The 17,354-nt window shown below is 54.9% G+C and overlaps 2 protein-coding genes across 2 annotated transcripts; both read right to left on the minus strand.

Annotated features, from left to right (window-relative positions):
- Positions 1–14: 14 nt before the first annotated feature.
- Positions 15–11,485, minus strand: LAG3 (lymphocyte activating 3). Its single transcript, XM_017670746.3, has 11 exons — positions 10,903–11,485; positions 8,038–8,109; positions 7,561–7,622; positions 5,093–7,389; positions 4,657–4,804; positions 4,005–4,309; positions 3,113–3,370; positions 2,420–2,695; positions 942–1,184; positions 526–656; positions 15–226 (listed from the first exon to the last, which is right to left on the minus strand). Exons 4-11 carry the CDS (start codon positions 5,145–5,147, stop codon positions 80–82), a joined length of 1,563 nt encoding a protein of 520 aa, XP_017526235.2. The 5' UTR covers positions 5,148–7,389; positions 7,561–7,622; positions 8,038–8,109; positions 10,903–11,485; the 3' UTR covers positions 15–79.
- PTMS (parathymosin) lies at positions 7,339–10,947 on the minus strand. The gene is made up of 5 exons (XM_037004576.2): positions 10,903–10,947; positions 8,038–8,109; positions 7,765–7,843; positions 7,561–7,622; positions 7,339–7,389 (listed from the first exon to the last, which is right to left on the minus strand). Exons 1-5 carry the CDS (start codon positions 10,945–10,947, stop codon positions 7,339–7,341), a joined length of 309 nt encoding a protein of 102 aa, XP_036860471.2.
- Positions 11,486–17,354: the final 5,869 nt, after the last annotated feature.

The raw sequence follows: 17,354 nt of genomic DNA on the forward strand, positions 1-17,354 counted from the left end.
AGCCGGACTCGGACTTGCTGCTGACAGGGAGTTTATTTGGACTGAGCTGTGGAGACACACCAGCTGCCTCAGCTCCAGGTTAGGGCTGCTCTGGCTCCGGCTCCGGCTCCGGCTCCACTTCAGGATCCGGCTCCAGCTCTGGTTCTTGCACCAGCTCCCCTATCTTGCTCTGAGCCTGAGGTGGGTGACTCCCATGCTCTAAGGCCGAGAATCTTCTGGTTCGCCACTTCAGGAAGACACGAAGGGTAGGAGGAGCAGAAAGGTGAAGGGACAGGAAGGATATTGAGTCCTTTTATTCCTTCTCAGGCCCTGCCCTCCCCAGCTGGTCCAGGCCTCTTCTCAGTCCCTTCAAGTCTCCCTTGGGTCTTTCTGGCACAAAGGGTCCCTGGAGGGCAGATGCTTATGAAAAAGGGGCTCTGAATGCAAGTTCAGGAGTCGACCTTGGTCATCTTCACCAAGGAATGGGCATCCTAAGATCTGGGCAGAGAGCAAGCTGGTGGCAAGCTGGGGGTGTGCCAGGCTCACCTGTCTTCTCCAAAGGTGAAAGCCAAAGGCTCCAGCCACCGAAAGGAACAAAAAGAGGAAGCCAAGAATGAGAAAGATAGGGAGATGACCTATTTTCAGGGCACCTGGGGCTCTCCCAGAGCGTCGGGCACCTGTGGAGAAAGTGGAGGATTAGGCCTAGGGTCACTGCTGAAAGACCATCTTACCACACCCTCCAGTTTACAAATGCCAACAGTGAGTCCCAGAGAGTTTAAGGGACTTATCCAGGATCATTCAGCTAATTAGTAGCAGAATTGGGTCAGGTGTAGACAAGAGCTGGAGGTCAGATCCCTGGTTGGAAAGGAAAGAGCTGGGAGGGGACAAGGAGGGGTTCTGGAAGCAGGACTGATGTGATTGGTCTGGACTTGGGCTGCAGTGTTGTGGGGTCTCTGACCAACCTGTGCCAGGAAGCTCAGTGAGGTATACTGCTGTTCCCAGAAGCCTTTCCCCCTGGTACAGCTGGCACTGCCAGGGTTGGGAAAGGAGTCTGGCCTCCTGCATCTCCAGCCAGGGTCCTGGGGAACTCCTCAAAGACTGCTTGTCCAGAGGGCTCCACACAAAGTGCTCCTGTCCAGATGATGGAGTCACCTCACAAAGCAGTTTTCTCAGGTTGCCAGGTAAACCAAAGGATTTGGAAGTCACTAAAAAATTAGAGGGAAGAGATCTTTTGGGGCCTGAACTCCCTAACTTGAAACCATAGGTTCAACTCCCAGGTCTCAATGACCCTGCTCTCACTGGGCTCTGACTGGGTGAGGCTGAGGGGAGGGGAATCAGGGTCATGGCCAAATTGATCTCACCGAGACAAAGGTCTGCTCAAAAACTCTGCAGGCTCCCTACTGCCTTCAGGGGCCTGTTCAAACTCAAACTGGCCTGGAAGGCTCACATAACAAATACTATTTAGATTCTTTTACATTACTTTCTATTCAAATGCTCAGAACCCCAATATCTGTCAGGTGCCCTGGCCCCCAATATACTTTGTACAACAGAGGTAACAATATCTTTCCCATTGAGTTATCATGCAGATAGTGTGGAAAACTACCACAAGTCAGTTGACCCTCCAGAAGACCTTGGACAGAAAAGTCTGGTGGGCAACTGACAGGATGTGGGGGAGGGAAAAGGCCAGGTTTCAGAGTAAGTGGGGTAGAGTGGAGCAACTGACAGAAAGACTAAGTCAGCTAGAGGTAAGTCAGAGGGCGCAGGTGGAAAGTTAACACTGGCCCTCAGGAGATGTATTGTTTATTAGCATATCCCTTTATTCATTCAACCAGGATCCATTATTAAGCACCTATATGCGGTGCTACTAGTTAGTGGCCACAGGTAAGTACTGCACACACAGCCAAGTTGTAGTGGCTGATAGCTACCAATCAATCAACAGGTACTTTCTGAGTTTGGGGTTTTTTTTGTGTGTATATTTGTTTTATACTGTCTTGAAAAGCCCTTGCTCAGTAAAGATTTACTGACCGCTGACCAAGGGGCTGATTCATTAACTCCTCCCAAATTCAGGCAACTTTCTGCAACTTTAACCCAAACTCTGGCCCCAAAGTGGACAAGGATTCTAGAAACATATTCTACTTCTTTTGAACCATTCAAACTTTTGCCACCTCTCCTTTTCATTTCTCAGACCCTTCCCACCAGCTCAGAAAAGGGGAGTCCCTTAGAAAAGAGAGTGGAATGTTCACCTAGTGACTCAGGGGAGGTTTTCAGTTTCAGTTCTTTATATGGGGGTGAGAAGAGGAGGCCACAGGGGTGCCTTTGTCATTGGGCCTAGTGGCCTGGCATCATGAGGTGCATTTGCCCAGTCTTTGTACAACCAGCCTTCGCCCCCTGTCCCAGCTCCCCGGGTACGGGAGCTACTCCTTTCCCACCTGGGGCTGACCTGTGATGACTGCCAAAGTGACAGTGGCACTGAGCTGCTGCCCCTGCAGATGGATGTGGCAGGTGTAGGTCCCTGCCTGGGCCTGGCTCACAGACTCTAGCTGAAGGACAAAGTTGCCATTGTCTCCAGCCACCAGGAGGTCGGGGCCTCCCCCAGGAAGGGACCATTTGGCAGTAAGGGGAGACTGGGTCTCCACACCAGGAGGTAGGCGGCAGGGTAGCTCCACCGTGGAACCTGCTCCAGCATATACAGTCAGAGGGACTGGGGGCTCCAGACCTGGAGAGAGAAGAGAACCCCCAGTCAAAGCTGAGATAGAGAGAGAGGTACAGAGGGGCTGGAGCACTGGATCTTGGGAAGCAGAAGAGTGACGGGGGTGGCCTGGCTCTGAAGAGTGCAAAGGAACAGAATAAGATGGATGAACTGAGGATGCTCAGAAACCCAGGATGTGGGCTGGGCCAGCAGAAGACCAAAGCCTGGCAAGCTGGGCTAGATGGCCAGGGGAAAACTAGAAGACGAGAATGCAGCTGAAAGGCTGCCACAGGAGGGGAGAAAGGGATCAGGCATGGAGGCCTAGAACAAGCAAAGGTGGCATTAGCGGCTGAAGACCTGGTTTGAGGACCCATAAGTCATGGGGAGGTGACAGGAGGGCAGGAAGGGGTTGTGCCAAGAATAAAGGCAGACTGGAGGAGTTACCCAGAACAGTGAGGTTGTACGTGATGGAGACATTGAAGCCATCTCTGTAGGTGAGGATGCAGCCCCATGGCCCAGAATCAGAGGGGCTGACTTGGGGCAGGAAGAGGAAGCTTCCAGCTAAGTGGTGATGGGGGGACTCCTGGACAGGAACTCTGTCCCGGAACCAGTGCACGGAGGCTGGGAGATCAGGACGGCTGAAGGAGCAGTTCAAGATGAGCCAGTCGGAGGTCCTGAGAGACCCTGGGGGGCTGGCAATCACTGGGCAAGGAGAGAGAAGGCTTGATCAGCCCAACCAGAAACACTTCCCCAGCACAGCAGGCCAAAGAGGCTGGCAGCTCCTAGGAACAGGCACCGTGGTGTAGATGTCTTTGTCTTCTCCCCCACGCCCTCCTCCTGATCCCCCGTAGCACAGTGCCTGGAACTTGGTGGTACTTAAAATTGATGCCCAGGAGTCTCCTGCCTTCTTCCCTGCCTCCTGCCTCCAGTTTACTTGGCTTGGTCTACCTGCCCCTTTCTCTAGACCTTGTCTGAGGATCCCCACTAAGCCCACCCCAGAGCTGCAGAAGTCTGAAATGAGTCACTGTAGCCCCACACTCTCTCCCTCCCAGACGTGCCTCCCCTCCTCCACCCTGACGTTCCCAATGTGGGCGGGGGAAGGGGAGCTTGAGGGATGATACAATCTCTCCATAGGGTCCTCCTCCCCCACACGCTCTTCTTTGGGGGTACCTTCCACTCGCCTTCGGGCTTTCCACCCGCTTCCGCCACCCTTCTGGGAGCTCTGTGGCAAGGCCTAGGGTGCATCCTTAGAAGCACAGGCTCGGCCCCAGCCCTTCCTGCCTCCCGGGCGGGCGCTCTGCTCCCAACCCCGCTCCCGCGTCCCCTCCCCACGTACTCGAGGCCTGGCCCACGCGCAGACGGAGGCGGCAGGCGAGAGCGCGGTCCCGGAGCTGCACCGCGGCGCTGTACTCGCCGGCGTCGGTGCGTCGGGCCGGGCGCAGCCACAGTGAGAAGTCCCCGCGCTGGAGGCTGCGCTCTTCCAGCTGCACGCGGGGCTGCAGCGGCGGCCTCCCGAGGCGCAGGCCCCCCGGAGTCAACCTCAGCACCACATAGCGGTGGGGCCCCGACCCCCGCGGGGCACGCCCCACGGGTCTGGGGCCGGGGGCTGGAGAGAGGCTGGGGGCGAGAGCCAGCTGTCCACTGCATGGGAGAGAGATGGGCTTGTGAAATTCCAGGGAAAGGAAGCCCTGGGGCAGATGCAGTCTCACCACACCAAGGATGAAGAAACCCACCCAGAAGGAAGGTCTCTTGACCACCAACCAGCCCCTCCGTGTCCCCCCTTCGGTTGGGCCAGCAACCATCCATTCACTATAGGCCGCAAGTGTGAGGGGACCAGTCTGCAGAGGAAGGGGGTCGCTGAGCCACTGGTTTCAGAGGGACTGATAGCTCAGAGGAGGTGATGGGGTTGGCCTGAGCCTTGGTTGTTGAGTCTGGATGCCATTACTGCTGGATTTGGGGGTTCTGTAACCCAAATTCAGGGTGCCTACCTGTCTGGTAGATGGTGCCAAGTGACCCCTCCTGTTCGCAGAAGGCTGAGATCCTGGAGGGGGATTGTGGGACTGCAGGGGAGCTGGGCAGGAGCCCCCTCCTGGGCCCAAACCACCGGGACCTCTGCCCCAGACCCTGGAACCTCCTCTGGGGAGGAAAAGAGAGGCCAAGGGGAGGGGCCATGAGCCAAGAGACATAGGAGCAAACAAGGAGCCTCAGGTTCCTGAGGTGGAGGAAGACCTTGGGTTTCTGCCCTTGCCTGCTGAGCAGGAGACTGAAGAGGCCTTGGGGACTGAAGGGCTGCCCCAAGCAAGACTTTAGCAGAGTCCACCCGAGCTAAGGACCCTGGCTTCTGTGTGGTCATTGAGAGACCCCTGCTGAGCCCCTCCTGTGGGTCTGGAGGTCAGCCCTCCCAGAGAGTCCTCCCCACCTTACCTGGAGTCACCCACTGCTGTTGCAGGAGCAAGATCAGGAAGCAAGCCTCCCACATCTCCCCTCGGGCCTGGGCCACGCTGAGCTCTCCAAAGGGAAGTCAGAAAGGGAGGGGGATGGATGGACAAAAGAGAGGTTCTGCAAAGAGGAAGGTGGAGAAAGAATGTGGAGGAAGAGGGACAAGGACAAGGCCTGGGGAAAGAGGGAGAGACCAAGGACCAGAGGCTGGAATCCAGAGGAGAGCTGGCCTGAACAGGCAGATGGAAGGGGAGTGGGGATCCCAGGGAACGGGACAGAGTAGTGGCAGAGAGCAGAGTGCAGGCAAAATGGCTGTCTTGAGCTGGGAGGTAGGTCTGTGGCTCCCAGGGCCCTCGCCCCTGTCCTTCAGCCTTTCCTACACCTTCCCCACTTCCCCTCCCCGTTAACCTCCCCCTACACCCTCCTCACACCCCAGGGCTCACAGTTTCACTTCGCAGTGGAAAGTCTGAGGGGGTTGATTCCCAGCAGCATTACCCTCCACCCCTGTAGTGGCACTCCCCTTGTTTATTTCCTCAGTCCTGGGTGTCCCCGCCACCTCCTCCCCTCCTGTCTCTGCCCTTTCCTAGGCATCTTCTCTCCAAACCATTTCTGCCCAGAACTACCACTTGCCCATCACTATGCTGTCTTCCCAGTCTCAACACTAACTTTCTTATTGGCAACCCTTTCCCTCGTACTCATCCCCTCGTTACCTTAACCTCCCAGAACTTTTGTTACCCCTGTAGACCTGCCTCCCCACCCATCCAAGTAAGATGAACAGGAAGCTTTACTGTACCCTAACAACGGGAGGTCTAGGGAAGAGCACCCCTAGCCCAGGGAAGAGAATAGCTACACTGCATTGTGCTTTTACGATGTGCCAGGCACTTTCCATACAGTAACTCATGAACTCTTAATATTAATGTACAGATGAGAAAACCGAGGCAGGCTCGGACTTTAAATTTGCCAAGATCAAATAGGGTGAAGACAAAGCTGTGTATTTGTGTGCATGCATGTATTGTCCTGACCCTGGGTGTTTTATCTTTTCATCTTTTGGGAAGAATGGTGGTCTCAGTGAGTCACACCTGCCTCCAGCTGATCCCTGAGCAGCTTTCTGATCCAGAGGTTCTGAACTAAGTGAGGGCAAGAGGCACATGGAAACATGCAGAAATTTTGCAAGACATCAAACTAGGAAAGGAAGCCTGAGACTGAAAGAAGGGAGCTCAGCCTGAGGAGCCCAGCCAAGAAAAGTGGCAGGCAGCTGTCAAAAACTCCCAGTATGCCTGGGAACCAAAAGGCCTTGGAATTCTTCCTCTTAACCAGCTCACTTCCTCAGTGCTGGGCAACTCTCAACTCCAGGTCCTAAGGAGATTAAGACTCAGGCCTTGGGGCACTGTCCCACTTCAGGGGTGGGACTTCCTGTTTCTGAGGCTGTTTCTTTGCCTGGTTCAGCACAACAGAACTGATAGCTTTCCACTGGGCTCAGCAGGGTCTAGACCCGGCGTGGGCTAGCAGGGAAGTGTGTACTGATGGGGAGGAGCATCCCCAAGAATCCAAAATCAGTACCATAGTCAGTGCTCAAAGCAGCTGAGCCTCTGTCCACCCCTGGGGCCCTGGGTTTGTGTTGAGTGCTGGCTGACAGCAAAGTGTCTGCCTTTTCAGAGGAGGGAAGGGGCCCCCAGAACATGACATCAGCCACCCTCCTCCCTCTGGCCTGGGAAAAGCAGAGACAGGTTAAAAACAGAAGCGCGACCATTTCTTTATTAAATTATACAAAAGGGGGAGGGGAGAGGAGCAGCTGTGGGGCTTGGCCCCAGCCCTGGCCCCGCCCCGGCCTGGCGCTGTCTGTCTGAGAGAAGGGGATCTGAGGGTGACCCAAGGATCAGGCAGGGTAGGGGCGGAAGGACAGGAGGCTGGGATGCAGGGGTTAGGAAGAACAGGCTACTGGAAGGGGCTGGGACTGGCTGGGGGAGGAAGAGGGCAAGGACAGGAGAGGAGCACTTGGGGGCCAGCTGGGGAGCTCAGATGGAGCAGGTCAAGGGGTGGACGACGGCAGAGTGAGGATGGAGGGGGCGGTGTCCGGAGAGGTGGACAAGAGAAGGCTGGGGAGAAAGGGGGTGGCAGCTCCTGTGCAGGACCCAGAGCAGGGAGCCAGGTGGAGAGTGGCTGCTCTGTCGGTTCCACCCCCACCTCCAGACCCAGAGGAGCCTCCCGTCCCCAGCCCGCTGGCAGGGGGCTCATGCCGACGCCCCATTTTCTGTCTTCTGCCTTTTGGGATCCGCTTCATCCTGTGGGGAGGGAAAAAGTTGGGGTTACTGAAAGACGGGAGGGGCCTCCCCCTGTACCGGGCCTGCTCCAGCCCCCGCCCGGGCACTGCGGGGACCTGGGTGCACCTCCACAAGGCTCCCAGCCTCTGCTGCATCCCTGACAGCCCCTCAGGCCCACAACCCAGCCCAAACCTCCTCTTCAGCAGCTCTCTTCAGCGCGGGCCCTTCGTCGTCGTCATCTTCTTCTTCCTCATCTGAGGAGCCAGAAATGGGTCATTGGGGAAGGGCAGGAAGCTCCGGCAGGGACCCCCTGTGGCCGCCCTTAGCCCGGCTTCGGGTCTTCAAACCCACCCTGACTCTGTGCCTTTGAGCCCAGACTCCCCTGCCCCTCCCCACCTTCCTCTTCCCCTTCATCCTCCTCTTCTCCGTCCTCCGCGGTTTCTTCTTCCTCCTCCTCAGCCCCGTTCTCCTCTTCCTGCCGGAACCCGGACAGGGAGCAGCGTCAGGCTGGCTGCGAGCCTCCACCCACCCTCCCCACCAATGGCAACGGGCACTGGGCGGGCCCTGGGGGTGGGGCCTAGCGGGAGGGGCTAAAGGAAAGGCAGGCTCCGCCCCCACCCGTCACTGGAGGCTGGTGAGTCGGTGGTGGGCACCCCGACCCCTCCGCACCTCCACCACTTCTTTCTTTCGCTCTTTCCGGCCTGCCTTCTCCTCCACCTTCTCTTTCTTCTCCTTCAGGTCCTGCAAGAGAGAAGTCAGTCACCTTTCCCTTACCATAAATGCTCGGCAGCCACGTCCCTCTGCAGAGCTGACAGAAGTGTGAAATGGAGAAGGTGGACACAGCAGCTTAGAACAGACGTTCCAGGGTCCTTAAGGCCACACAAGGGCCGAGGCCAGACACGCTCCTCCCCAAGACCTAAGGGAGGAGGAAAGGTGATGGAGAAGGGTCACAGGCGGCCAAGGTAGCCGCTCACCACCTCACCAGGTTCTTCCACACCTCACAGGCTGGAGTTCAGCTCAGCAAAGCAAATCCCTTCCATCTGCTCGCAGCCTGATGCCCCACCCGCTCCGGAGGTCCCTCTGTCTTCCAGGCCTGCCCCCTCCCACTGCCAGCCCCACTGTGCCTTTTGTCTACCTCTGGGGCCTTTTCCCGAGTACTTTCTCCTGGGCATCTCTCCCAGCTGCCCCTCAGCTTCAACACCCTTTGTTTCTCCGTCTGTCCCCCTAACCCTCAGGCTCCTACTTGGCCAAATGCTACAGGAACCGGGAAAGCACACCAGCAGGAATCTGGCACCCCCTCACTTCTTGCTACTCCTACCCCAATATAGTTCAAGTAGTTCCCTCCTCTCTATGGCCTGTGATGTATGCATCGGTGGGGTGGAAGGGGAGAAGTAACCATTTCCTTGGGAAATGGAGGTAAAGTGGGATAAAGAAACAAGGATGGGAAAGAGGACCGGATATGGTAGATGAAGAGAGTCAACATCTACCACCCAGTCTCCGGTGGGATGGGTCCGTCGGTGGGAAGGCACCAGTCTAGAGTTTACCTCCTCCACCCCAACATCCCAGTAGGCACACCCCTGATGGCCTGTTCTGTCTGGGCACCACACTGACCCTTCCAGTTTAGATCCAGTCCTCTCTCCTCCCCACCCCTTGGAAGGCACTGAACAACACTGGGTGTCCCTGTGATCTGATCTAGGGTTGGTGTACAACTCTTGTGTATCTGATTCCATGTGGAAGTTTGCTTGAGTAGGGTGTGATCCTTCTGGAACAGGCCTGGGACTGGGAGAGGTTGCTGTGGAATGGTTGGCCTGGAGGGACACTCAATCCCTTTTCCCCTGCAAGGGGAGCATAGAGTGGCTTGTCCCTCATATTCCAGCTGGGTTTCTTCAAGCTACTAGGCTGTCCTCATTTCTTAGCCACCTGGTCGGTGTGGCCTTTCTACTCCCCGGTGGGCTTTCCCCTACATCCTGGGTCTGGAGAGCCAGGGGCTATTCAGCTTCCCTCTGAGGGCCCTTGCACCAGGTCTGTGTGGCCCTGGCCTGCGCTCCCCATCTTGGCTGCTGGAGAGAGGGAGATTACCCAAGACCAAAGTCCAAGGGGCCGGGCCCTCGGCCTTCCCCTCCCCTGTCCTGTCCTTCTGGTCACTGTCCTTCCATGATCCTTTTTCTAGCAGGATATATGACCTAGGTCTTGTATTAAGCAGCACTCTGGCCTCATTTACTCAACACAGGCACACACACTGACACAGGCTGACACCAATTCAAACACACAGCTACAGAGAGGAGCAAGCGCCCACGCGCTCCGGAGACACATGGTCCGGTGTTCGGACATTCTGACACACTCTCTTGGGACAGCACAAGAGCACAGTGGAGCCACTTGGCACAAAGGACAACATGGCTCCAGAAATCTACGTCTCCACATGCACACATGTAACTGACACGGGCAGTCCCACACACTCGCTGGATTTCAGACATACAAAGACACCTACTCAGTGAAGTCACATGCCACCGCACAGCCCACCGGAGGACCACACGGCATACCTTGTCAGACCTCACACAGGCCCCTCTCTCTGCTACCTTTACCCCATTGGCTCCAGCCTTTTACTTCCAGGGCCTCCAGACCTCTGACAGCCTCAGCAACTGCACCCCCCAACCCCCCAAGGTCGGGCTCCCAGCCCCCAAACCCTGGCCGAATTAATTTCCCAAAGCGACGCTCAGCAGGTTCCCCAGGGAAATTAGAGGAAGGCTGGAAGAGAGGCAAGAGCAAGGAGATGGAGCCAGGGAAGGAGCTGCGGAGAGCAGTGCCCTGCGATGCTGAGCTCCAGCTGCTGCCAAGGCTAGTCCCGCCCCACTTCTGATTTTTAGGAATTCGAGACTCCTTAAGTGTGGGGGGTGAGGCTAGGGAGCGGGGGTGCTATGTAGAGAAAAGAAAGCCGAAGGCCAGTGGAGGGACGAATGGCTATGGATGGCAGAAACGGAGGGAGTCAAAACAGGCCGAGGCAGGAGCTGTCCGAAGAGAGAAGCAAAAGATGGCCAGGTCTCAAGGGGAGGGCCCCGGGAGCAGTCTCCCGGGAGAGTCCTGTTTACACTTGAGGATCTCAAACCGCTTAGCAGAGGAAAAGTGAGGTCAGACTGGAAGGAGAGACGAGAGAGGAGAGGGGGCAGAGGGGGTAAGGGAGAGAGGGGGAGAGGGGGAAAGGGGAAGGGCTCAATCAAGGTGAGACGTGGAGAGCTCCAACGGGAAGCCGGACAGGGCAGAGGCTCGGCCCGAGAGGGGTGGGGACGGCGGCGCGGGCCCGGCTGGGCCGGGCCGGAACAGAGGCCCGAGCCGCGGCGCCGGGGGAAGCTAGAGGGCGCTGGCGGGCGGAGCGGGGTAGGCAGCGCCGGGCGCGGAGCGGGGGGCGGCGGGTGGAGTGGGGTCCGTCGGGACCCGGCGTCAGGGCAGCGCGGGGCCGTCGGGGGCGGCCTAGGGCACAAGACCGCGCGGAGCCCGGGGATCGCGCGGGGTCCGGGCCGCCGGTGTCCCCGCCCGTACCTTGGCGCTCAACTCGGCCGCTGCCTCCACGCTCTTCTCCGACATGGTGCCGGGGCCGGGGCCAAGGCTGGCGGGGAGCCGGGGTCCCGGAGCTGGGACGGAGGGGCCCTGGTCGGCGGAGGGTGGCCGCGACCGGAACCTGGCGCGGTGGCGGCGGCGGCGGCGACAGCGGCAGCGGCGGCCGCTCAGCAAGCTGGGTCTCTGGAAGAGGCGGCAGAGGCGCGCGGGGTGGGGCGGGGGTGGGTCTGGAACCGAGACCCGCAGGGCTGCGGCCGTCCGGAGGGCGGGCGGGAAGGCGGTGCGGGTGGTGCGGGCGGAGGCCGGCGCGCTCCGGCCACGGTCGCTTGGCCCTCGGCTCGCCGCCCCCGCACTAGCAGAGCTGCGACCAGCCGCTGCCGCCCCCGGGAAGGGAACCCGCTTATAAAGGCGGCGCTGCCCGACGGGAGGGGCTTCCCAGGGGTGGGGCAGGCGGGAGCAGGGAGGGAGGAGAGGGGAGGGGATGAACGCGGAGGTTGGAGAGGTGGGGATAGGAAGATGAAAGCGAGGGGCGGGAGGGAGGACCGGACCGGGAAGGGGGAGACCGAGCGACTGACTGTCTCGGAGAAAGGAGTGGGGCGAGGAGGTGGGAAGGGGTGGGGTTCCTGGGGGAGGGACCTCTCCAAATCCAGACCTCCTGCCTGCGAATATGGAGTCTGTCTTTTGGGGGCGGGCTGGAGGGATGGCTAGAATCCTACCGATCCCCCCCCAAAGCCTTGAGATTTTGCCAAGGGATGGGGTGGGGGGAGCAAATGGAAAGGCTAGGCAGGTATTGGAGAAACCCAAAGCCTGAAGAAGAGGAAGAGGGTGGGGGAGCTACTTCCACCTCGCGCTGTATTTCCCCTCTCATCCTGCATCTCTGTTCTCTGGGTGGCCTTGAGAGGGGATGGGAAGGCGGAAAGGGCAGCCCACCCTCCGTCATGCCCGTGGCGGACGTTTGTGACCCCTGTCGGGTTCCTCCCTTCCTGGCTCTGGTGATCCGAGGGGAGTGCGGGGCTCCGGGCCTCCCTTTTCTCTCTTCCAGCTTTGGCCTTTCTTGTTCGCCCATCTCACGTCACTCTTCTTTTCTTGGTCCTATTTCTTCTCAAACCTCATGCCTCTGTACCCAGACCCCTCCCTTACAACCATGCATATCTCACAGCTCTTACTCTCGGTACCCCTTCTCCATGTCTGCTGTGTCCTCTTCTGCCCTTCCACCTCCGATCTGGCCCTTGCTCTCCCAGGCAACACTGTTCTCTGCCATCCGAGTCTGCCACCTGGCCCTATATCCTTGGCTGATTTTCCACAACTCTTTCAGGTCCTTGTTTTCCACATTTTCCCTCTCTGCTTTTCTCTTTCCTGTGCTGCCATCACCCCCAGCCTTTCTGGATTGTATTTGCCCCCTTTGCAAGGGGTCCGGGTCTGTAGTTCCAGCCCCACCCTTTTCCAAACCGCCTCAGTTCCTGGTCCTCAGTCTCAGTATTTCTGGGTAATTTTGGGAAGCTTGGGATTTGAGGAGGGGACTGGAGTTGTGGTGTGTGTATTAAAGAATGTCAGAAAGGTCGGGAAGGTGGCTGGAGTGGAAGGCTAGGGTTTATACCTTGGCTGTGTGTGCACTCCCATATGTCTATTTTACCATTACTCATTTTTTTATCACTTTAATCTTTTTAAGACACACTAATCAAGCATCATCATTTGGTATTTGAGTGTGTAAATTACCATCTTTTGGTTCTTTAGTGTACACATCTCCCAAGTTCTCTTCCCGACTTTTCTATCAGTTTCTCAGTGTTGTTCTCCTCAAAATCCTGGAGCCCCACCCAGGTTTTTCCTTGCCGGACTCTGTCCATCTTTTCCCTGAGATCTTTCCATCTCAATCTGTTTCTCTGACTCACTCTCTGATGTCTTTAGCGATCTCTGACCCTCTCCATCTCTGCACTCTCTTGCTTAATTTCTCTCCCTCTCCTTTACCTCTCCCCCCCAAAGTCTCGCTCCCTCCCCATCTGTCTCTTTCCTCTCTCTCCCACCCTCCATTCCTCTTCCCCCATCTCCACCTCCCAGCCCCTCCCGCAGTCTCGGACACCCTGCTGGGCTCTTACCCTGTTACCCTGGTAACCACCCCCCACTCCGGTCACCTCCACTCCCCTCCCCCCTCCAATCACCGCCACCAACAACCTCCATCCACCTTCCTCCTATTTTTTCCTGAGAGCCAATAGAAACCCTGTTGCCAGGTGGAATGCTCATTTGAATTAGCCAATCCAGGACTCCAAATGCTTGCCCTGCCTTATATGGGGATTTGAGGAGGGCCACTCCCCCACTCCAGCCCCACTGGGGACTAGCCCCTCCACTGTCCTTTCTCCCCGCGCAGGAGAGAGCCTGGGACCCTCCCTCTCACCCTTCAATGAGGGCTCGGACTCTCTTTTCTCTAACTGGGACCACCGGGGTTAGGGTGGGTTGTGGGCCGGACTATGGGCTGGGCCTCATTAGCCGGGGGTGGGAATGAGGTGTGATTAGGGAAGGAAGGCGGAGGGAGCCGGGAATTTTGCCCAGGGAGGGGTGTCTGGGAGCAGTGGCAGCTGCAGTGGAAAATTCCAGGGAGATGGAGAGGCAGAGAATGGGAATCCTGCCCCAAGGCCCAAGGGAAGGCCTTGAGAATCTAAGAGTGTGGACACTAGGGTCCGTAGGGACCACAGAAGAAAGATGTAGGAAGCAGGAGGCCTGGATCTAATTCCTGCCTTTGGGAGAAAAGCACCTCTTAATCTTCCCTGTCTGGTTGGACAGCAGACCAGTTTCCTTTAGTCTTGGCTTCATGCGAAAGAAGCTAGAAGTGAGACTTGGGATGAATTTGGAGTGGGATGCTGAAAGCCTATCCCCATAGTCCTCGGAGGTTGTCTCTGGGCCTTCGGGGCCACGTGTTAGATGACAGCCTAGGTTTGCTTCTTTCCAGAGAACTGTATCTGAGGCCTTGTGGAGGCTTGCCTATTCCTCGAGTTCTAACTCCACAGAACTGAGAATTTCTCCCATTAGTTGAATGGGGAAGCCTGTGCTTCTTACACATTTCTGGAGGTGGGAAAAAGGAGGCCAGGTGAGAACAAGGGAGTCATGCACCCCCTGAAAATTATGACTTCTGGCCTAAAGTCCTAGGAAGTCACCTCACTACTACGGGGAAGGTGTTCAGTTCTAATTATTTCCATCTCCTTCTTAGGGGAATTATTCTCCCCCTCCAGCTTCTGCTTTTTTTCAGTTTGCCTATTTATCTGACAGGTGAAGTGCTGAGGCAGGCCTAGTTACCACTCAAGGTATTGGATGACCCCAACCTGAAAGAGGAACCTCCCCACTCCTCACTGTACTTTTCATCCCCATTCCACTGCAGTAGACTCATTTCCAATCCATCATTTTTCTTTCTTTCCTTTTCCTTAACCTTTTCAAAACTCAAGTCAGTTGAAAGGAGATGTACTCCTTGAGAGACCTAAACAAGCCTAACTGATTTTGTTTGCTTTGAGTACACTGCCCCCGGGAGTGTTACTTAAGAAGTCTTCACAGCACCACTAACCTTATTCACCATGAACGCTACCAGTTAGGTTGTATCCATCATCATATCCCACTCACATTTAAGCAGAGTTCCACTCAAAAAAATCCTACATTTTATTTATGTCTTCTATACTACACTTGAACTCTTGCACTTCAATAAACTTTCATTGCCTACCTACTAAGTGTTAAGCATTGTGCGATGTGAGAGACCCACAGCTGAATGAAAGAAACATGGTCCCTGCCCTGCAGAGTAGATGCAGAGAGCTCAAAGTACAACTTGAAAGGGGGCATTTCTACCAGTCAGAATAGACAGCACCCTGTCCCATCTCCAGGGGTATCCCTTTTCAGGACCACAACCCTGATTGATGTCTCCTGATTTCACAAATCCTTATCCACTGTCCCCAACTCCAAACAGTCTTCCCTGGTTCCTCTGCTCTTACCATCTCCCTCTTTTGCACAATACCTCACACAGTGTGAGGCACCAAAGAGGAAGAGCTCAATACATCACTGACTGCCTAACCCTGACACACCATTCTGGACTGAATCTCAGAGCCTCTCGAGCTTCTGTCTTTGAGGAGGTTGGGAAAACATAGGACATGCTGCCAAAACACAGGTTTGCCTCACTCCCACCTGGGATCTCACTAAGTACTGCTGTTCTGTTGGTCACTGTCTTTTGAGGAATCAACATCATGAAGTTACTGTGACTTTCCAATTTGCCTGTGAACTCTGTCCCCAGCAAGAAGCTTTGGTTTTACCAAACCTCTCATTTGTATTATCTGATTGGATTTTCTTATTTTCCATGCCCTCTTCATGACCTGTCCTTTTACACCTAGAATAGTTTGCTATTGCCCAACCCTCCACTGCCCTCCTTTCATTTTCTCTGCCATGTGTGCTCTTTTCAGAAAGCCTTTTGCAGGCCTTCAAAAAAATCCCAGAAAGGTGACATTTATAAATGCTTTGTGGCTCTTTCCAATAAAATGTTCTGTGATAATGGAAATGTTCTAGATCTGCACTCTCCAATACGGTGGCCGCTGACCACATATGGTTACTGAACTCTTGAAATGTAGCTAGTGCAGCTGAGGAACTGTATCTTTTATTTAATTGTAATTAAATTTAAATAGCCACTTGTGGCTAGTGGCTGCCATATTGGACAGCACCACTTTGGACCTTGGCCCTAAACCATCTCTTCTTTCTTCACATTTCCCTTCTCCATCCCCAGAGCTCCATATGGGGAAAGTCAAGAGCAAGTCTGGCTGCTGTGTTGAAGGTTATCTGGGCCCCTGCTGTCAAATACATTACCAGAGGTGCATGTTTGTTCAGGGTTTCCACATTTTCACAGATGAAACAGACTATGGCTGAACCAGAGGAGAGGAGAATAGAACTGAAAAGGCGAGGGAAAATGGGACCAGGAGTGACAGCCAGACTTATTTTGCCCAGAATAATCTTTTTACCAGAATGTAGAAGATTGAGGGAGGACTGAATAACAAAGAAGAGTATTGACAGTGTTGACTGAAAGCTTCCAGGTGACTCCAGTCTCAGAGGGTCCTGTCCCTAAGGCACTCCATCAGACACTTCTGTGGTTTTAAGTCCCACTGGCAACACATACCTCTAACACTGATGACACTCAAATCTGCATCTCCAGTGCTGCCTTTCACTCCTGAGCTCCAGAGTCAGGAAGCCAACTCCCTTCAACTCTCACTGGATCCTCCACAGCTTCTCAAACCCCACATGTTCCAACTGAAATTCCCCCATTTTGTTACCAGTTAAAGCTTCACCCATTAATTCTGTCCTTCACCCATTAATCCCACCAAGGGGTCATGTTGAGACTCCACCATTTCCTCTCCTGCCAGATCCTTCACATTTCACTTTCCAAAGACTGAAAGCAAATTGTTTTGCTCCAACTTCAAAATATATCTAGAATCTGACCACTTCTCATCACCTCCCTATAACAACTCTAAGCCACCATCACGTCTTATCTGGATTATGGCAACAGCATGCTAATAGGTCCTTCTGTTTCTGCTGTGTGCTCCCCCCTCCCTGCAGTAGTCTATTGTACATATAACAGCCAGAGTGATCCTTTGTAGGTCTTACAAAGTCCCATGTGATTTGGCTTCCCTCTTCGTGACTTTGTCTCTTACTGCTGCTCTTCCCTTCATTCTTATCCATCTAGGCACACTGGCTTCACTGTTGTTCCTTGAACACACTAAGCTTTCTACTGCCTCAGGGCCTTTGCACATGCTATTTCCTCTGCCCAGAATGCTCTCACCTCAGCTATTCCTCACCTTGTTCAGGTCCCTGCTTAAATATCACCTTATCATTGAGGCCTTCCTTAGTCACCCTTAAAAGCAACCACCACCTCCCAGCTGCATGCCTGTTCTTCTGTTGCTCTTCTGCCTTGCTTTTCCCTAAATTATTACTATATCCTGAGAATCAGGAACAGTACCTACCACATAGTAGGCACTCAATAAATATTTATTGAGTGGATGTGGATAAAACAAACTGAAAAATTGACTTTTAAAAAATGCTCCTGAGTCACTTTTTAATCTCACACTGATCTGGTATCTTCTATACTACTCACTTTTTCTACCTAGAGCACTTTAATACTAATTCTCAGGGTATATCTCCTCCCCCAGTACAATTCATATATATATACACACATGCACCCAGCTACACCCATTCACTCCAGCTCAAGCAAGAAATCTAGTCTCCCCTAACTCCCACATCATTGCCCCGTCTGTTCCAGTATCCACCTGCCCTGGGCTTGCTTCAGATGCATGACCTCACGTCTAATGAGGGCCCTTTCTCTGGCCCAGCTCCACTCTCTCAAGAACTTCCTGATTTTGGCTCCATCAGATAGAGCAGTGAATATAGGAACCACTTTGTTTCTCTTCCTTCCCAACAACCCTTAT

The sequence above is a fragment of the Manis javanica genome, chromosome 15, assembly GCF_040802235.1.
Source record: "Manis javanica isolate MJ-LG chromosome 15, MJ_LKY, whole genome shotgun sequence".
In the NCBI taxonomy this organism is placed as follows: domain Eukaryota; kingdom Metazoa; phylum Chordata; class Mammalia; order Pholidota; family Manidae; genus Manis; species Manis javanica.